Source organism: Notechis scutatus, chromosome 1 (genome assembly GCF_049901735.1).
Source record: "Notechis scutatus isolate UNSWTSFEM ecotype Mainland chromosome 1, rNotScu1.2, whole genome shotgun sequence".
Classification (NCBI taxonomy): Eukaryota; Metazoa; Chordata; class Lepidosauria; order Squamata; family Elapidae; genus Notechis; species Notechis scutatus.
The window spans coordinates 63,631,394-63,648,869 of NC_142009.1; the positions used below are offsets into that span (position 1 = coordinate 63,631,394).

Here is a 17,476-nt window from a genome sequence, read left to right on the forward strand (position 1 = left end):
TCTATCAAAGCAGATCTGAACCTTGTTTTTCCCTTCCGTCTCTTTTAATTTGCTCATTTTTTCTGCCATATCCAGTTGATGTCCAAGAGACTCTAAAAATAAAAAAAAACAGTCTTAACTTCCTTACCTCACCAAGATTCATCACAGCACTCCCAGAACCTTCTGGATCCAAACTACGGAAGAATCCTGAAAAATTTGTAAAAAAAATAAATAAAGAGAAAAGCCATTTAGCTAAAGAATTTTTATTCCAGCATTATCATCAACTACTCCCCAAAGAAGCTCACACATCAAACCTTGAATAGTCAAAGGAACAGATAACTACCGTATTTATCGGCGTATAACACGCACAGGCGTATAACACGCATCTTCATTTTAAGGGGGAAATTTCAGGAAAAAAATTTAAAAAATTCTGCCTGCCTGCCTTAGTTTCTGGTTGTTTGGGAGCAGCTTCGGCTGAGAATAATAACTATTCGCCTCTTTTACTCAGCCGAAGCTGTTCCGATTCAACCATTAACGAAGGCAGGCAGGCAGGCAGAACGGAGCACTGCGGGCGGGCGGGCGGGCGGACGGGGTGGGGGTGGGGAGAGGCGACAGGAAAAGCCCCCCCCGCTTCTTTGAAGCAGTTTCTTCCTGTGCTGGTGGAGGAGCGAGAGAGCGACTGAGAGAGCTGACCCAGAGAGAAGGACAGGCTTCGGTTGCTTCCTCCCTCCCCTTCTTTCATTTGTGTCCTTGATCCCCGATCCCAGCAGCATTCACCGAAGGCTTCTTAACATTATATCGGCGTATAACACGCATACATCATTTGCCCCCTATTTTCAGGGGGAAAAAGTGCGTGTTATACGCCGATAAATACGGTATTTAAAAAATGAGATGATTTTGGTAATGACCCAATTTACCTCAGTAGCTTAATAGAGCCTCATCTGGGGAGTTAAAATGGCTGTGCTACATCAATACCTATGGAGGTTTAAATGAATTGTATAATCAGCTGATTTTAGAATTCATTTATACCTCAGTAGGAGTTTCCTTCCTTCCCTCCCTCCCTTCCATTTCACAGTTTAAGGATTTGGTGTAGCAAGGCTGTTTTTTTTTAACTGTCAAATTGTTTTTGCTTCACTGCAAACATAAAGCAGAAATTCACATATTGTGATTAGAGATGAACCTACATGAAATGAGGGTTATTAATTGCCTCTGGGGGTGGCTGCTTTATCAGCCCCTTCACTGTAAGCACTTACTGAACATAGTTTCCAGCTTGATTAGACAGCAGACAAAGTTATCAAAGTCCACACCCATTGATTCATCAGCATAGCGTGCCACTATCACTTGATGCAACTTGTTGTCCAGTTTAAAACCTAAAGATTTAGAAATGGAACATTAATCTTGACAGAGTGAAAGTCATGAGGTGTACTAAAAGAGATTCAGGAAATGATTTAAAAACTCAGGAAAGTTGAAAAACACTAGGTATAACCTCATTAGATGACATATCTTTAAAAGGAGCCTAGAATCACTCAGTTGCTGGAATTATCTATATTTATAATGCACAAGCAGGTGCTGCGAGTGAATTCCTGCTAGAGGCTTGAAGCAAATCCTACAATGTTTGGAAAAAATGTAGTGGAAATACTAACTTATTGATCTGCATGTATTTGCAGTAAGAAATCACATTACAGTTTGTTTTGTTTTACCACAAAAGCAAATAATCCTTGGAGTGAGCAAAGAGAAACTCTAGGATAAGATGTTTTCCCTAAGAATCTTTCTTAGGGAAATCATATCTTAAATGCACAATGGAGGGGAAAGGATGCGTCTATCTTGCTCCTCCAGGGAAAAGCTCTCTAATAGTGCATCATGAGTTATATTATTAAGTGAGATTTTCCTTGGAGGAACAAGATTGAGATGTAGAAAGGAGTCCCTTTCATTTAATTGAACAAGCAATTATTAAATTAGCTATAAGATGATGGGAACTTGAACTCTCAAGGCAATGTCCTCAGAATTAGAGGAGCTAAAAATTCTCTTCTAGATCAGGGGTCCCCAACCACCAGTCCGTGGACCGGTACCGTCCGCGGAACAAGTCCTACCGGGCCGCTGGTTGTTGGCGCCGCCATCTTTTTTGATGAAAAAGTGCTTCCGGTGAGCTTTTCGGTAGAAAGCTCACCGGAAGCACTTTTTCATCAAAGATGGCGGCGCTAGCGCTTGGTGAGCTTTCCGGGTAGAAAGCCATTTCTACCCGGAAAAGCTCACCGAAGCGCTGGCGCCGCCATCATTTTTGATGAAAAAGTGCTTCTGGTGAGGTCACCGGAAGCACTTTTTCATAAAAAAATGGTGGCGCCCAGCTGATGCCGGGCACGGGCGGCGCCCAGCTGATGCCGGTGCCGGGCCACGGCATAAAAAAGGTTGGGGATCACTGTTCTAGATCATGTCTAGTAAAAATTGAACTTGGAGGATCAAGCCTACAACTTTCTATTGAATCATAAGGACAACTAAGTCTGGATTTCTCTTAGCACTTCCTGAAGATAAAGAGAGGAAAGGCAAAGCCACACCCCATACTTGGAGGTATCTGAATACTCAAGGCTTTTTCATTAAAAAGTTGTACAATCAAGGACAGGAGAAGCTCCACAATGCTTATTTTATTTCTTTTGTTTCCAAACAAACTATGTAAAAAAAAAAGGGAGATTCTGGCAGGAGCAGAAATGATTGCACTATCTGGAGCTTTGCACAGTTAAGTTCAACAACATGAATAACATATTTTCATTTGTCACAGAACTGCAATTCCCATTAATGTTCTCAAATGCAAAGATGTCCAAATCAGAATGTGAAAGTAGCATTAGCATCAGTGGCCAAGCACTTTCCAAAGTTCTCATAGCCAATCTGGGAGGCTGGAAACCAACCCATATTTATGATTAGTTTTATTTTCCATGCCTGAGAAAGGGATTTCACTCTCCTTTCACCCTTCATTGATTGTATTTGCAGGAAATAATAGAACAGTTCAATAAATCCATTATTCAGCATAAATGAAATAAATGAAAATTCAAACTAAAGATTCCTACACCTACCAACTTAGCGTTTTCTAACCATCCCTTCCAGACTTACCAGTTGATTCCAAGGCCAGACGCATCTCATAAGAGCTCATAGTTCCTGATTTATCCAGGTCATGCTGGCGAAATACATTCTGCCCCACACATAAACAAAAAACCAAAAAAAGTGCTTAAGATTACTTTTCCCATACCCTCTTGTCATCTTTAAACACCATCTTCAACCAAAAGCTGTGTTGACCACACACATATGCAACGTATCTCTCTTACCAGCCAGTTCCTGATTTTGTTCCACAAAATCTGAAATTCTACAAGACCCAGACGAGCACTGCCATCTTTCTGAAGAGCAAAATAGTCAAGGAGAGAACTTCAAAAGGTAAAAAGAATGGCTTATAATCTGAAAGTCTGGGGAAATATTGGTAAATTGATGGGAAAATAGTACTCTACCTCTTTATGATGTCCAGAACATGCATACAGAACCCATAAATAATGTTGGCAGGATTCTGGGCTTTCTATGTTCATCCAATAAAACCTGCTCTTTCATACTATTTCTAAAATTGTTTATTGGTACCTTAGCATGAATTTGACTATATGTCTATAACATATGACCCAGACAACTAAGTCTAGAGTTATTTCAATAGGCTCTTCTCAAACCAAGGGAAAAATAAAACAGCAGCAAGTAGTTACAGATAATCAGAATTGGAAGGGACCTTGTAGGTCATCTAGTCCAACCTCCCGCCCAAGCGGGAAACCCCACACCATTTCTGACAAATGGCAGTCCAATCTCTTCTTGAAGGTCTCAAGTGATGGCGCTCCCACAACTTCCGAGGGCAAGCTGTTCCGTTGGTTGACTGTTCTCACTGTCAGAAAGTTTCTCCTTATTTCCAGATTAAATCTCTCCTTGTTCAGTTTCCATCCATTATTCCTTGTCTGGCCTACAGGCGCTTTAGAAAATAGCTTGACCCCTTCCTCTCTGTGGCACCTGCTCAAATATTGGAAGATTGTTATCATGTCTCCCATGGTCCTTCTCTTTACTAGAGTAGCCATGCCCAGTTCCTGTATTATTATACTTCCGTGATGGTGAACCTATGGCACGCACGCCACAGGTGGCATGCAGAGCCATTTGTGCCGGCACATGAGCTGCAGGCAAACTTACCACATTGTGCACATGCACGCCTCACAGCTGATTTTCGGCCGGTTTGAGACCTTTTTCGGGAAAACAGGGAAAACAGGAAGTGATGAAATGGGGCTAGATTTCGGCCTACAAAGCTTGTGGAAGCCTTCCTCAAGCCTTTGGGAGGACGAAAAAGGCCTCAAACCCACTGAAAATCAGCCTTGAGGTGCAGTGTAGGTAAGAGGGCGGCAGGGGTGGGGATTGCGTGCACATGTGTAGGGGACGTGGGGTGGCGCACGCATTGCGAGTGCGAGCATGCAAGCGCACGCACAATTTTTGGCACAGGAGCCCCAAAAGGTTAGCCACCATTGTTATAATTATTGGTAAGAAAAATGTGTTGCCTTGCTAAAGCTTGTTTACAAAGCTACTTGCCAATCACTGTTGTTCCTGAAGGGTCTTGAATCAACATAATGAGAAGTAGTTTCATCTCATAGCTTAATTCCATTTATTTGTTCAGAATTTTTCCCCCAGTGATCAACTCTAGGTTCCTTATGCTACATCAGTGCTCCTATGGAAGAAAAAAATCTGAACAAGATAACAGAAGTAAAGATAAGGTTATTTTCCCCCCCCCAAATAAGATCTGTAATTAATTTCCAACTAACTCTCCACCCATAACATTTGTAAAGCCTTACTACTAGTGCTAGAATGAATACTTCTGTCAAGACAATATACAAAACATGAATAAACTCTAGTACAGTATCATAAACCACCTTAACACATTTCTGGACCACTTATCAGCCAGGACAAACTCCACAGAGAGACAAAATAAGCTATACACTAGCTTAAATGGTGGCGCAGGGGTTAGAGTGCAGTACTGCAGGCTACTTCTGTTTACTGCTGGCTGCCTGCAATTTGGAAGTTCAAATCTCACCAGGCTCAAGGTTGATTCAGCCTTCCATCTTTCCAAGGTAGGTAAAATGAGGACCCAAATTGTTGGGGGAAATATGCTGACTCTGTAAAACTGCTTTGAGAGGGCTGTAAAGCACTGTAAAGCAGTATATAAGTCTAAGAGCTATTGCTATTAAATGGGTTTGGATAATTTGCAATTTAGAACAATGTAGAAGCCCAGGGGCTTAACATGGGATAAGCTATATAGAATATATTTTGCTTGTCTGTTTTATTATGACCAGAAAATCCCTCTCATTTATAGCAGAGAGGATACATCCATCAGATTGACCATGTTGCGACAAGAGTCCATGCTGAATCCATCAGTCTTCAGATCTTTGTCTAAACAAAGTAAGAAAAAGAGCCATAGTTATAAAGGAAGTTATTTCTAAGGTAGAACTTGGAATACATATATGAAAAAGAAGATGTAACAATATCACTCCCTATAATCCTGAATTGACTAAGCAGTACTTACGTCTAGCAATGACTCTATTCAAAATAGTTCTGAGTTCAAAAACACTGATTTCCATGTCCTGGAATAATGGAGAAAAGAGAATTAATTGCTTATAAAACATCAAAAGTATTAAAAGTCTCATTTTCTTCTGAAAGTAGATTACTGATAATTTCTCACACGTTGACACTACCTAGGGTAGTCTACAAAAGTATGTCAAGGGATGGCTGCAACATCACCGAAGAAGGTCATAACATTGGATACAGTCATGGGAATTCTGAGTGTGGAACTCTGCAGTCCATATAGTTTATTCCAATAACAACCGCTTTTTTAAAAAATTATATCATGATATATGAAGTTTTAATTAAATGTTTGTTTCACTTTCCCAAGCTTCTGATGATATAGACGTGCTTTCAAGTCTCATTTTATCCCCAAAATATCCTATGAGCCAAATTAGGTTCAGAGATTACTTTGAAGGTAGTTATATCAAAGAGATCTTTGATTCAAGTGTACAGATAGTCCTTGACTTACAATCACAAACTAACTCCAAAATTTTGGTTTAGACATGTTAATTGAGTTTTGCTCCATTTTATGATCTTTCTTGCCACAGATGTTAAGTGAATCATTACACATAATAAATTAAGTAATCCGGGTGTTAAGTGAATCATTGGAGGTAATAAATTAGTAATCTGGCTGTTAAGTGAATTTCTCCCTATTGATTTTGCTTGTCAGAAGGCCGCAAAAAGTGATCACATGACCTTGGGACACAGCAATGGTCATAAATACGAGTCAGTTGCCAAGAACCTGAATTTGGATCACGTGACCATGGGGATGCTGCGAAGGTTGTAACTATGAAAAACGGTCATAAGTCACTTTTTTCAGTGTCATTATAACTTTTAACGGTCACTAAAGAGGCTGTTGCAAGTTGAGGACTACCTGTATTGCTTCTTCTACTAAATTGGTTTAAATGGCAATGGCCTTAAAGCCTCCTCAATATTATGTTAGTCACAGCAACTAGCTGCTATTTTCTATACTCCTCACTCTACGCAACAACTGAAGAAGAAAGAATCCACAGGAAAGCTAAGGCACAATACTTACTTCTCCTGCAAGCTGCTGGAACATATTCCTGAAATTTTCATCTACATCATCCTCAGATATTTCTTCCTGAGGAAACAAAAAATAGGAGGGCCTGATTAAGCCATTGACATGCTACTTCTGGGCAAGGGCACATTAAATGTAATGGAGGAGGCACAAAGAATAACTTGCCTCATCTATATGCTCCTTACTTCCCAAATGCTGGCTATGGTCCCATGATTAATTCAAGTCCCTCAAATGTGAGTTTGATTAGAGAGCCAGTTTGATCTAGTGGTTAAGGTTCCAGGCTAGAAACCAGGTGCCAGTGAGTTCTAGACAGCTGGGTGGTTTGAGGCCAGTTCACATATTCAGACTCAGGTGACAAGTCAATTGGTTAATCCCTATTGAAACCACTGGAGCAACACTCAGTTATTCTAAGACAGGGATCAGGATTCCAGCAGTCACCCCCATTTAAATCATGAGTCTCGAGCCAAACTTCCAAAACTTCAAAAGGATTTATTGGGAGTTTAAAACATCCGGCACTGCCGACTCTGGGTGTAGCTGACTCTGGGACACATAATTCATTGTCACCCTTGACCCTGGTTTTCCCCCACCCTCTGGGTGAATCGTAATTCATATTCTCCAATGGGACACACCCGTAGCCAAGAGTCATCAATCATGCTCTCCAGTTAGAATTTTGCGTGGCAGAAACTTCAGTCACCTAGTTACTGTCTTTTACTATCTTTGAAAACTATGGAAAGTACTTTCGGTTTGCAAGCTGTCACACTGCTCCCCCTTTCTGTTGGCAACTCTAAAAACAGCATAGAAATATTTTATAAGTTGACAACAGGGGTGTCAAACTCACAGCCCGTGGGCCAGATGTGTCACATACTGGCCACGCCTACTCGTTTTACCAAAAGGGGAAAAAGTTGTGATACGTCACGTGACGACAATGTGTTGTCGCAAGTTTATCACCCCTGATGTAAGAAAAGCAGACCCTGACTTATGGAAAAATGTTAGGAAGAAAATAATATATCAGGAAATCCAGACAGCCAAGGGGAGGGAAGCTCCACTGACAGCAGAGCTACAGCAATTCTGAATTCCCTTTGATGCAAGGGAAATTCTGGGCTTGGATGAGACAGTGAGATCCAATCAAGCTCAATCCTTTCTTTGCTTACACCTAATGCAGAAAATCTTGCCAAACTAAAGCTATAAGTTTCTAAGCTACTAGATATAGCTCGAGAGATTCTAGGTTGTAGTTACTCTGAACCTCTCCTTCTCCCCCCTCCCTCTGTCCTTTGGGACTGTGCAGTCTCTTAATCCAGGTGTGGATTAAGGTCTGGGAAAGCTCTGCATTGCCAAAATGCTCTCTCTCTGCTCCTGCAGGTGTACATCACAGAAATTGATACTTTTAAGCTTCTTTTCCCCTCTTAGTTAAAAGGAATGAAATTAGGATAAAGGGCTTATTTGGTCAAGGTTGGGTCCACACGAGTGCCAGGGGGATTATATGGGTGCTGCAGGGGATTAAGCAAAACTTGATTACTTCTATGTTAAACAATACTTGGTTAAAACAATGTTTAGACTAAACTATTCTTGGAATCTTCTAGAAATGTATAAACTTAAACTGAGGATATGTTCTATCCTCCCAACATTAAAATCAACTTAGAACCTTCTTACGCCCATTGCCTGGATCACCTTGTTTCTGTTCTTTCTTATTTTTCCTTCTACCCAAGCCTATTTTAATTAGTAAGAGAACCTTCGGGTTTTCAGAAAGGTAAACCAAGTATGGAAACATGTGAATTGGAAGCAAGCATTACCAAGTTTTTAAAGAAACATCTGCCAATCTTACAGCTTTTAAAAACCCTCTATAGAACAGCTCTTTCTCAACCTCTGCCTGTAAAGTGGGTTGAATTTCAATGCCATGATGCAAGAAGATTACGAGAACTCAAGTCCAAGCCATTTGGCAGATAATGCACTGAAGAAGAACAATGAAAGAAAATAACGCCCCCTGGTAGTTCAACTTCACCTCATCTGGTAGATCTGCGGAGATCTCATCATCAAGCACCCTAAAAAAGAAAGAATACTTAGAGACTCCAATGCTCTTGTAAAAATGAGAAGACATGGCAAACATTCTCTTTCTACTGCCTTCTATTTAGAGATGGATGCAACTGAAGTCTGTTTATTACTTTGTGCCCAATGCCTTCTTTTTCCTCCAAGAAAACTCTTAACACCCCAGGAGATTTTTGGACCGAAGGTGCAAAGCCTAAAGGTTACTTATAGGTCTCTGGAAAAAAAACCACCCCAATATTAGAGGAAGGTCACAAAGCGTGGACTCACTCTGTGTCTGACTGTTTCTCTGTGAAGACACGCAGGATGAAGTCTGCTTCTTTGTTAGGCTCAAAGGTAGAGGGAACTATGATGTATTCACCAGGTGGCAGGCGAATGTGATTGCTCACTTCTCGCAAGTTGATAAAGGTCTCTGAACGTGCTTGAGATTGGTTCCTCAGAAAAAAGTCCTTCTTCAGATGAACGCTTTGACAGCCCTGGGCCTGGGAGAGAAGCAGTTCAGGAGTTCTATACAGCTGGTTCAACCATCAAGGTACCAACCAATGTATGCATGTGTGTATAGCCACACTCACACACAATTCAAAAGCATAAAGGAGAAGATACAAGTCAAAACAGTTTTCTTGAAATAAAAAATACACACCCAATTATTATTATTTTTACAATAGGCAGGTTTCTGTGCCCCCTTAATAACAACTGACTCTTTTAAGTTTCAGAAGATACACAGCATTGAGTATCTTAATACACTGTAACCATCAAAGTAGTTGTGGCAACTTATGATGGTTTCAAGTAAGAGGAAAGCAACCTCTTATGAGACTGAAATAGTGAGCCATTGTCCATCTTCACAAAAAGATCAAATAATGGATTGGTAGAGCTCAGGGTATACCTCTTCAGGAACCTATGGGGTGGGGGGGAGAGAGGGGAGAGAGAGAGAGGGAGAAAGATTAGGAACAAATTTCTGTAAGCTTTGCTGCAGAATAGGAAAACCAGAAAGCCATCTGGTGTTACCTCATAGACAGCAAAGCCAATGGTATGCATGTCTCCTCCAGCGTGGCGTTCTTTTCTTCGATGTTTTTGCATCAGAGCCACTAAGAAGCTGCATGCCAGTTCATTGTCGTCTGGGTCATCATCTTCTTCTAAAAGCTTGATTTTGAATTGTGGATTAATCCAGAACGTAGCTGCAAGACAAAGGGATAAGTGTAGTGAATCTCAGTACCAAACCTAGATAGCATCACTTGAAATGAGTAAGATCCAGGAAGAAGCCAAGTCAAGGAATAAAAATCAATGGAGGAAAAGAGAACTGACTTTCAGATTTCTACCCTCTCAATAGGGTCAAAATGGTCCCCCCTTTTAATCTAATTGCATGTGATGTAGGTAGGTAATCCTCAAATTATGAATATATTGGAGGCTGCCTCTCTGTCGCGGTTTCTTTGCCTTCTTGTAGTCTCAACGTGAAAAGCGTTTGCAACCTGAAGAGACTTTGGGGCAGTGATATCGCATTGCTTCAAACCTCCCATCGGCTTGCAAATGCTTTTCACACCAAGACTGGAAGCTTCTGGGGGCCATGATCTTATCCCCAAGAAGCTTCCAATCTCAGTGCGAAAAGTATTTGCAAGCCCACAAAACCTGAAGCAATGAAATTCTACTGTCCCAAAGTCTCGTCAGGTTGCAAATGCTTTTTGGGTGGATTTGGTACAGGTCTTAGTTCATCAAAAATAGAGGCCTAAAGATCTCGCATGATCTCCCACTATTTTAGGCCTCTGTTCTGCACAAATCCACTAAAGCAGACAAAGGAACCGGTGGCTCGTTAGATCATCACAAGGTAAGTGAGCCTCCACAGGACCAGTTCCTGTGGAGACCTGGTGGGTTGGGGTTGAGGAATAGGCAGGGTGAATGTTGCAGTGACTCTGCCATCATTCATAAGTGTGAATGACTACTGCGGCACTGCAACATTCATAACTTCAAGATTGTGTCGTAAGTACTTGGGGAGTTATGTTGTAACCTCAAACAGTTGCAAAGTGAACTGTCGTAACTCAAGGATGATATGTAGTCTATAGCAGGGGTCTCCAACCTTGGCAACTTTAAGCCTGGTGGACTTCAACTCCCAGATTCTGGGAGCTGAAGTCCTCCAGGTTTAAAGTTGACAAGGTAGGAGACCACTGGTCTATAGTAATCCATCAAGCATGAGGCAGAAAAGACAGGAGTAAGTAGAGAAAATCTCTATTACCTGGATGGTTTCTGCAGCCTCCAGCTGTACTGCCCCGTCGCCAGCTCCCCTCAAATAATGTAGTGTGCCATTTTTTTGTTTCCTCCACTGTCAGAGCATCTGGGGTGAGATTACAGATCTCAAGTCTATTAAACTCACGCATAAAGTCTCGAAAAGGCATCCTGAAGGAGCAGAAGACATAGTAAGAACAATATCAAAAGCAGGTATGATGGTCTCAGTGCTACTTTACAGCAGAAGAAAATAATCAGTACAACTACTCTAAAACGGTAATAATAGTCCTGCCAGATCAGGTTAAAGCCCGTCTTAGTCCCTCATTTGCTTTTTTCACACTATCCAACCAGGTGCCTCCTGGGTGCTTGCAAGCAGGAAGTAGAAACATAACTTATTTCAAAATGCAATAGGTTTTGGGAAACTTACTACAGGAAACTTGCATGCAGTGTGAAGCAGCGTTTCTTTTATCTATATATATATATAAACGGATATGTGTTTGTGTATGTGTGTGTGTGTGTGTGTGTGTGTGTGTGTATGTTCCAGCATAACTCTGGAACACCTTGAGCAATTTCAACCAAACTTGGTACACAGATGACTTACTCTCTGGAAACAAATACTGTGGGGGTAAGACACCCTTAACACCCCTCGGGGGGGGTGGTGGTGCATGTTAGATCATCACAAGGTAAGTGAGCCTCCACAGGACCAGTTCCTGTGGAGACCTGGTGTGTTGGGGTTGAGGAATAGGCAGGGTGAATGTTGCAGTGACTCTGCCATCATTTATAAGTGTGAATGACTACTGCGGCATTGCAACATGGTAACGGCCTCACAGTACTCCACAAGGGGGCTCCCTCTCAGCCCTTCAAAGAAACATCAGGCGATTGGCTAAGTGTAATAAAAAAAATGAAACACCAGTATAGACAACAAACTCCTGAGCAGAGGAATAGAAGCCTTGCGACACTGTGTGAGTCCTGAATACACGATTTTACCCAGGCAATGCCGGTTTATCAGCTAGTCTGTTTTAAATTTCCTTCCATGCAGACACCTAGTTTCACTGAAAACGATTCCTTGCTTATATTTTCCAAGCCACATGTGATTTTATACAGTTTTATCAAGTTGCCTTTATTCCAAACTAAAGAATTTCAAGCATTCTAGTCTGTCTTTGTAAAATATCCAAGTCTCCTTATTGCTTTAGCTGCTCTTACATACGTCTTCCAGCTCTATTATATCTTTTTTAAATACAGTGATCAGAATGTATTCCAAATCAGATAGAGCATTGATTTGTATACTGTTGACTGTTTCATTTTTAATTGCTTTTCTAATATACTTAGCATGGAATTCACTTTTCACAGCTGCTGCTTACTCATTCTGATCTTGGGATACTTTCCCTGCAGACAGCTCTGTTCCCATCAGTGTTTTTTTTATTTCTCCAACATGTACTTTACTTACCCTGAACTGCATTTATTATATGATTGATCATTCAACCTATTTTAAAAAGATGGTCCTGGATTTGATATTTATCACTCTGAACAGTTTAGTATCACCCACAAATTGGACCAATACATGTACAACAAGATCAGGAGCGCCTCCATCCATATGCCTGGAGATGCTCTCAACATTAAAAAGCTGATGAGGCAGGTTTACTTTTGCGTTCTGATTTTCCTTCACAAAACTCATTTGTTGTTCATTATGGTTGGTTGCAGAGTCAGCCCGATGTTTAGACTGAATCCGGCATTTTTATCTATTTCTATTTACAAATATTTGCATTTCATAATTTCCTCCAGTCTTTTTTCTTATCTTCTTTTCCTATCTTTCTTCACGTATTGCCACATCCGCTATCCAGACGTGTTTTATCTTTTTTATCAACAGTTGCAAATCTGGTATGTTAGATGCAGATGCTTGTCTGTGTGACTGCTAAAGCCTCAGAGCACTTTAATTTCTTCATTTTCTATTACTACTCACTCCTATTATTTTTTGGCACAATTATCCAATCATGAGGCAGGGAGATGAATGCCTTATTGTACTGTATATTTAAGTTGGTCTTCTTTCTCTTGCAGTTTTCTAAAATCTTCTTGTCAACTAGATCTTTTGTTCCTCTGCCTTTTGGGCAGTTTCCTTTCTGCTCAGGGGGAAAGAGCTTGTTTTCAATAATACTGTTGCTACCACATCAGTTTGAAAGCAATTTGAAAGTTATCAGTACCTAAGTAATTGGCTTGTAATTACCTAGTGCTGTCCCTTTTGTTGAATCTTACATTGTTAGGTAGGTTTCAGAGGTGGTATTCAGTAGGTTCTGACCAATTCTGGAGAACCAGTAGCGGAAATTTTGAGTGGTTCGGAGAACTGGCAAATACCACCGCTGACTGGCCCTGCCCCATATATTCTCTACCTCCTGAGTCCCAGCTGATCGGCTGGGTTTTCTTTTGCTGCCCTGCACAGGAGAATGGAGCTGGAAAGCAGGTTAGTGGGATGGGGAGGAAATGGGATTTTGCAGTAACCTCCCCCTGGAGTGGGGTGGGAAGGGAGATTTTACAGTATCCTTCCCCTGCCACACTCACCAAGCCACACCACACCCAAGCCATGCCCACAGAACCAGTAGTAAAAATTTTTAAATCCCACCACTGGTAGGTTTGCCAGATGTTAATTAAACAGAGGTTTCAACCTAAAATCATTCAGTTTTGGTTCACCTGGAGCTAACCAATTCTACATCTTCCCTGTCGTTTTCTCTACCATATCTAGTATTATTACAAGTTATTTCCTTTTAGCTTTACTGGAGCAGTCTCTTTACGGACAGATTGGTAAAAATTTCTGATTCAACTGAAATTGGAGGTTCTGCTGATAATGTGTGTTTTCAAATTTGTATCTACTGATCTTCTTGGTTATAGCTGTTATTTGCTATTTTACTGTTTCTGACACTTCCTTGTTTCTTGATCAGGTGTTCTTTGAGAGTCTTATTCTTCAACTTCTTTTCTTTCATCCATTTTGGTTTGCTTGCATCTGATCTTGGCATGTTGATTTCATTTTCCAGTCTGATCTTCCATTTTGGAGGTGTATTGATTGGTATTTTTGTCTTCTTTAATGATTTTGCATCCTAGGGGCTCAGTTGTAACTGCAGGTGTGCTGTATATCAGCTGCTTTGATTCTTGAAGTCAGTTGGTGCTTATGTTTGATATTGCACTATTGACATATTAAATATTTGTGTTATGTGCTTCTTTGGCACAAGCTTCAATGCAGGCAACCTTATTCTGTTGCTTTTATGCTGTTCTCTGTGCTCAGTTATTCTTTATTTCAAGTCTTCTTTTTTAGTTAGAGAACTTTGTTCTTTTGGAGAAGGCAGAAAACAGTTCAATAGCTATACTGGCCTGCATTAGTGGGTCTAACAAGGATATTTTAAGAAGCAATTATTTAGTCTTGACTTCTGCTGTACATGATGCCAAAGTTTTAGGAATGATTAAGATACATGCTGAGTGTACAGCACACAGATTTGGCCCCCAGATTTTGGAACTTACCAGAATTCACCATCTTCCATCTTCAGTTGTAATTCATCCTTCTCATCAGGATCTACTTCATTCCATTCAGAAGAGCTAAAATGGCAGCAAAAAGGCAATTATGCTATTTTCCCTGTACTGCTGCTCTACTTCCAATTTTAGCTGGGAACATTACTACTAAAGAACAGCAAAGGGCTAGTTTAAAGAGTTGCAAGCTCCATGATATGTTGTAGAATATATTTTGTAAGAAAAAAAAAGTCACAGTCAATTCTGGGCATTTTCATATAGAATTGGAAAAGATTCTTCCCAAAGAGTCAATGTAGTTCAAGAATCTCCTTTCTAAAAAGGTCTTTAAAATTTTCAGCCACGCATACAAATTGCTTATATCAGAGACTGAAAATAACATAATAGGACCAAGTCATTCTCATGACTTGTATGGCTGCATTAAGAGGACATTTACAAAATTTGCAGATGACACAAACCAGGCAAGCTGATTAATGCTCTAGATGGAGAAGATCTCAAAGCATCCAGGCAAGCTGAAGCAGTGAGTGAAATTAATACAATTATATTTAACTGGGGGGAAAAAAAGTAAAGTTCTACTTCTAGGTTGGAAAAATATTCATCAAGAATGAAGTTCTGGTTTGGCAATAGTACATGTGAACGGGATTTTGCTGTACTTATTGTATGTAAATTAAATGTAAGCAAGCAGTGTAGTGCAGTAAGAAAAAGGAAAGTAAAAAGGGGAGTGTGGCATTAACAGAAGCCAGATCATAGCAAGTAATTGTTCCAGTCTACATAAATCAGATCCCATTTGGGATACAGTGTCCAATTCTGGGCACCACTCTTCAAAAAGGACAGTTGGAGGGTTACCAGGAGGGTGAATGGTCTGAGAAACAAGTCCTATATGAAAACAGTTAAAGGAAATGGGTAGGTTCAGCCAACATAAACTGAAGGGAAGTATGACAGAGGTCTTCATATATGTGTGGGGTTATCACCCAGAAGAAAGAGACTCACTCATCCCAAAGGGCGGGACCATCACCAAAAGTTAAAATTTCAAGGAGTAAGACTAGCGATCAGAAAGCATTTCTTGACTACACAAGCTGTCGATCATAGTTATCAGCTGCCAAATGAAGTGGTGTGTTCTTTACTATGAACTTTCAAACATGGTCATTTGTCAAAGATGCTCTGGTCTGGTGAACCCTGCACAGAGCAGGAGTTGGACTTGATGTGTCTAAAGTACATTCTAACTCTACAGTTCTATGATTCACCTATCACTCCATGCGCCAGTCCACTCGACCTGACCCCAGGGATTCCTTATGCGAATGAGCTCTTCTTGACGGCCACGATACTCCACCTGCCAAATTTGAGACATTAGGCTATGTACATAAGTAATTAAATCCTTGAATTGATATTTGTAAATATCACAGAGAGAAACTTACCCCTTTAAATCCTGTGACCGAGTAGGCGTGACCCTTCACTAGTTTCTTAAAAGTAACTGCTTCCATGTCAAATGCACTTGTAATCTGAGAAAAAGGATATACCACATTGTGTAATAATTTAGGTGTCCTGACCCCTCCATCTAGAATCAGATGGCATGAGATTAAAGACACAGAACCAGCAGGAGTGATAAAACTTCTCAATCAGAGAGACAACAGTCTGTACAAGAAAAATATACCCCCAAGAGGAACCAAGATTCCAAAGCGATGCATTTACTTAAGTAATGGCTAACTTTAGAATAGACTTTTATAGCAGGGCATAGGGAATGGCCTTGAAGGGTGAGGAAGAATTGCTACTAGATAAGTGGGGTTTGAGCTCAGACCAAGAAAACAACTTAATGCAAAGTCTCAGACATGCTCCTCCCTAGTTCACAAAAAGATAAAATGAAGCAGGGGGTAGCAGATCCAATTATGGTCTCATTTCTTGTATATTATATTTATGTATTATCTTGTTTTTTCATGTTCGAAGTGATATTCTTTTCTTAAAGAAACAAAAGCTGAAAGCTTGGAATGAGCAATGAACAATGACTTTCAGAAAACTCTTATTTGACATTCCCAACCAAAGTTTCATGGAAAAGGAGCTTTGTAATCTAACATTTGTTCTGCCCCATTACACACAACATAGGCTCATTCAATTGTTCAACTCCGATAAATCTACACTTACTAAATCCGATATTCTGCTTACTTCTGGCCTCCTAATGGGTGTCTAAAAATCAGAAGCAAATAAAGGAAGAACTCCAAGACTTTTAAAATTCTCAAACTCAAGCATTTCATAAACCCTCTCGGAAGCCTATCTTACATCAATAGAACAGCCAAGCAGAGATCCTCTCTCAAGGGCCTTGGAAATGATTTTGGATAAATTGCGTGGTGGTTTTTTGAGATCATACATTTCTGCCACACCACCTGTGAAATCTTCAAAGCCTTCGGTTGTGCTGCCCCCTGACAGGGCTTCATAAGAGCCATTCAACCTGTGTAGCAAACAAAACTCAGAATTAGAAGGATACCTACAAACCTTGCCAGCGGTCTCCACTTATATAGAAGGTGGGAACTATAATAACAGAGAAACAAATCCAAAGTAGAGTTTGCTTGAGAAAGCAGGCATCCACCCCTACGTTAGCCATCTAATGACCTAAACACCAGCAACACTTACTTGGCATAAGCTTTTTCCAGCAGAGCACTCCAAAATTCTTGACACTCAGCTGAGTGCACAAACACAAGTTCTTCATCCTTGGTTGGTAATCTGTCATCTATTACCACATCTACCCATTCGCCAAATTGCCATATCTGAGGAATAAAAAAAAGGAAGGAATAATGAATTTATAGCCAGGCTTGGTTTGAGCAAAGTAAGAATAGTTAGGTTGGAATATAACATGCCACTTTTACTGAACTGCATTTCTTTCGTTCTGTAACACACATGTCCTGTAGCAAAATGCATGCCTTACCTGGAAGTGGAAAATACCCGCATAGTCCTCCTGGAAACTCTGTCCGTGGGGTACAACCCGATGTAAGAGTTCCTCATTGAGAGTCAGGGAACCAATGGCAGCCAATAACCAACAGTCACCTTAAGAGTAAGGAAACAGAAGTTACTTCTGTCTGAAATGTCTGGTCA

The 17,476-nt window shown here is 40.6% G+C and overlaps 1 protein-coding gene across 1 annotated transcript in view; it reads right to left on the reverse strand.

The window, feature by feature from the left end:
- The window catches only part of CAPN11 (calpain 11), a 45,189-nt gene that overhangs the window by 1,836 nt on the left and 25,877 nt on the right, over nucleotides 1–17,476 (reverse strand). The window contains exons 4-21 of the mRNA XM_026681205.2: nucleotides 17,310–17,428; nucleotides 17,018–17,151; nucleotides 16,667–16,835; nucleotides 15,811–15,894; nucleotides 15,640–15,725; nucleotides 14,393–14,467; nucleotides 10,899–11,059; nucleotides 9,680–9,849; nucleotides 9,558–9,569; nucleotides 8,945–9,156; nucleotides 8,634–8,673; nucleotides 6,632–6,697; nucleotides 5,558–5,615; nucleotides 5,360–5,424; nucleotides 3,294–3,362; nucleotides 3,082–3,160; nucleotides 1,233–1,349; nucleotides 128–186 (exon numbers count right to left, since the gene is read on the reverse strand). Coding sequence (XP_026536990.1) covers nucleotides 128–186; nucleotides 1,233–1,349; nucleotides 3,082–3,160; nucleotides 3,294–3,362; nucleotides 5,360–5,424; nucleotides 5,558–5,615; nucleotides 6,632–6,697; nucleotides 8,634–8,673; nucleotides 8,945–9,156; nucleotides 9,558–9,569; nucleotides 9,680–9,849; nucleotides 10,899–11,059; nucleotides 14,393–14,467; nucleotides 15,640–15,725; nucleotides 15,811–15,894; nucleotides 16,667–16,835; nucleotides 17,018–17,151; nucleotides 17,310–17,428 — 1,775 coding nt within the window. The remainder of the gene's footprint in view (nucleotides 1–127; nucleotides 187–1,232; nucleotides 1,350–3,081; nucleotides 3,161–3,293; nucleotides 3,363–5,359; nucleotides 5,425–5,557; nucleotides 5,616–6,631; nucleotides 6,698–8,633; nucleotides 8,674–8,944; nucleotides 9,157–9,557; nucleotides 9,570–9,679; nucleotides 9,850–10,898; nucleotides 11,060–14,392; nucleotides 14,468–15,639; nucleotides 15,726–15,810; nucleotides 15,895–16,666; nucleotides 16,836–17,017; nucleotides 17,152–17,309; nucleotides 17,429–17,476) is intronic.